At 39.9% G+C, this 1,828-nt stretch overlaps 1 protein-coding gene across 1 annotated transcript; it reads left to right on the top strand.

The window, feature by feature from the left end:
* Positions 1-599: 599 nt before the first annotated feature.
* LOC103736596 (olfactory receptor 5M11) lies at positions 600-1,520 on the top strand. Its single transcript, XM_008836102.1, has one exon. The coding sequence runs from the start codon at positions 600-602 to the stop codon at positions 1,518-1,520; it is 921 nt and encodes a 306-aa protein (XP_008834324.1).
* The last annotated feature ends 308 nt before the right edge of the window (positions 1,521-1,828 follow it).

The following is a 1,828-nucleotide window of genomic DNA, read 5'->3' as shown; positions in this document are numbered from 1 at the left end:
TACCCCATTCTTCCTCCTCTTTTCTGCTTTCAGACTTCAGCTTCACTCTACCATCTTTTTATAGGCCATTTTCTAACTTTTGAAATAGAAGAGAAAACTGGATACATTTTATTTCCTTCATCTGATTAATAGCCTTAACATAAAAATCTCCAGTTGCATCTGTTTTCCTGCAAATGACATGATTTCTCTCTATTTATGACAGAATAAAACTCCATTAAAGTTTGAAATATACCTATAAACTTTCTGAAAAGTATGTGAATTTAATATAAAAATAAGATTTCAAAGACATTTCTTTTTATAAGATTTTTTTAATGAATTTTTCCCCGTAGTATTTCACACCACAAAAACTCCAAGGGTTTTACCTTGACAAACATTTTTTCATGCTAACCTGTGCCTTTTTCATAAATTCCTCAAGGTATAATGATCAACATGATTTTGTTACCATCCTTACAATGAAAGAAAGACTTAGCAAATATACTACCAAGTTACAGTGCAATTCATTTGGAAAGGTCTATCAACCTCATGTTAACATTTGTTAAGTTTTGTCTTCATGTCTGCTTCCTTTCCACAGCTTCAAGTGCAGACCCAGCTCTCAGGAAATGCCCGTCACAAACAGAACTTCTGTGACAGAATTTGTTTTACTGGGACTCACAGAGCGCCCAGAACTCCAGCCTCTCCTCTTTGTGCTGTTTCTGGTTGTGTACCTCATCACTGTGCTAGGCAACCTGGGCATGATGTCACTAATCAGACTGGACTCCCGGCTTCACACACCCATGTACTTCTTCCTCAGTAACTTGGCATTCGTAGATTTGTGCTACACATCAACCGCCACCCCACAGATGTTGACTGACTTCTTATCAGAAAGGAAGACCATTTCCTTTGTTGGCTGCTTTGTGCAGTGTTATCTTTTCATTGCTCTTCTCCTCACAGAGTTTTATATACTAGCAGCCATGGCCTATGACCGCTATGTGGCCATATGCAACCCTCTGCGCTACAGTGTGAAAATGTCCAGGAGGGTGTGCATCTGCTTGGCCATATGCCCTTATGTCTATGGCTTCTCAGATGGGCTATTCCAGGCCATACTGACCTTCCGTATGACCTTTTGTAAGTCCAATATCATCAACCACTTCTACTGTGCTGACCCACCACTCATTAAGCTTTCTTGCTCTGATACTTATGTCAAAGAACATGCCATGTTAATATCAGCAAGCTTTAACCTCTCTACCTCCCTCTCCATCATCCTTGTGTCCTATGCCTTCATAATTGTTGCCATCCTAAGAATAAAGTCAGCAGAGGGAAGGCACAAGGCATTCTCCACCTGTGGTTCCCACATGATGGCTGTCACTTTGTTTTATGGGACTCTTTTCTGTATGTATGTACGACCACCCACTGATAAGACCGTGGAAGAATCCAAAATAATAGCTGTGTTTTATACCTTTGTAAGTCCAGTGCTGAATCCATTGATCTACAGCCTGAGGAACAAAGATGTAAAGCAGGCTTTGAGGACGGTCCTCAGATGAAATGTCATTAGGACAGCGCTGATGCCTCTGCTCTCCAATAAACCACACCTATAGTTTTGGTTGAAAACTATAGCTTTTGAATTTAGATCCTGAGGTTTTCTGGTTTGTTTTCTATTTTTACTTATTTTTGAGAATTTGATAAATATATACATACATGTAATATAATGTGGTTATACCCTCCCCCTCCCCTCCCCCCATGTACTTTACCATCCCTTCACTCCCAGATTTACCTTGAATGTCCTAGCTTACATTCTCCTGTTTGGAGGAAAGTCATTCACCTTCAGTTTTCCAGGTCTTGTTCCTTAACA

This window comes from Nannospalax galili, unplaced genomic scaffold, assembly GCF_000622305.1.
Source record: "Nannospalax galili isolate Female #2095 unplaced genomic scaffold, S.galili_v1.0 scaffold337, whole genome shotgun sequence".
Lineage (NCBI taxonomy): Eukaryota > Metazoa > Chordata > Mammalia > Rodentia > Spalacidae > Nannospalax > Nannospalax galili.
The sequence above is the reverse complement of the archived record's forward strand: the minus strand, read 5'-3'. Positions and strand labels throughout refer to the sequence as shown.

Excerpts from the sequence above, each read along its gene's own strand:
- LOC103736596 (XM_008836102.1), top strand. The coding sequence starts at position 600 with ATGCCCGTCACAAACAGAACTTCTGTGACAGAATTTGTTTTACTGGGA.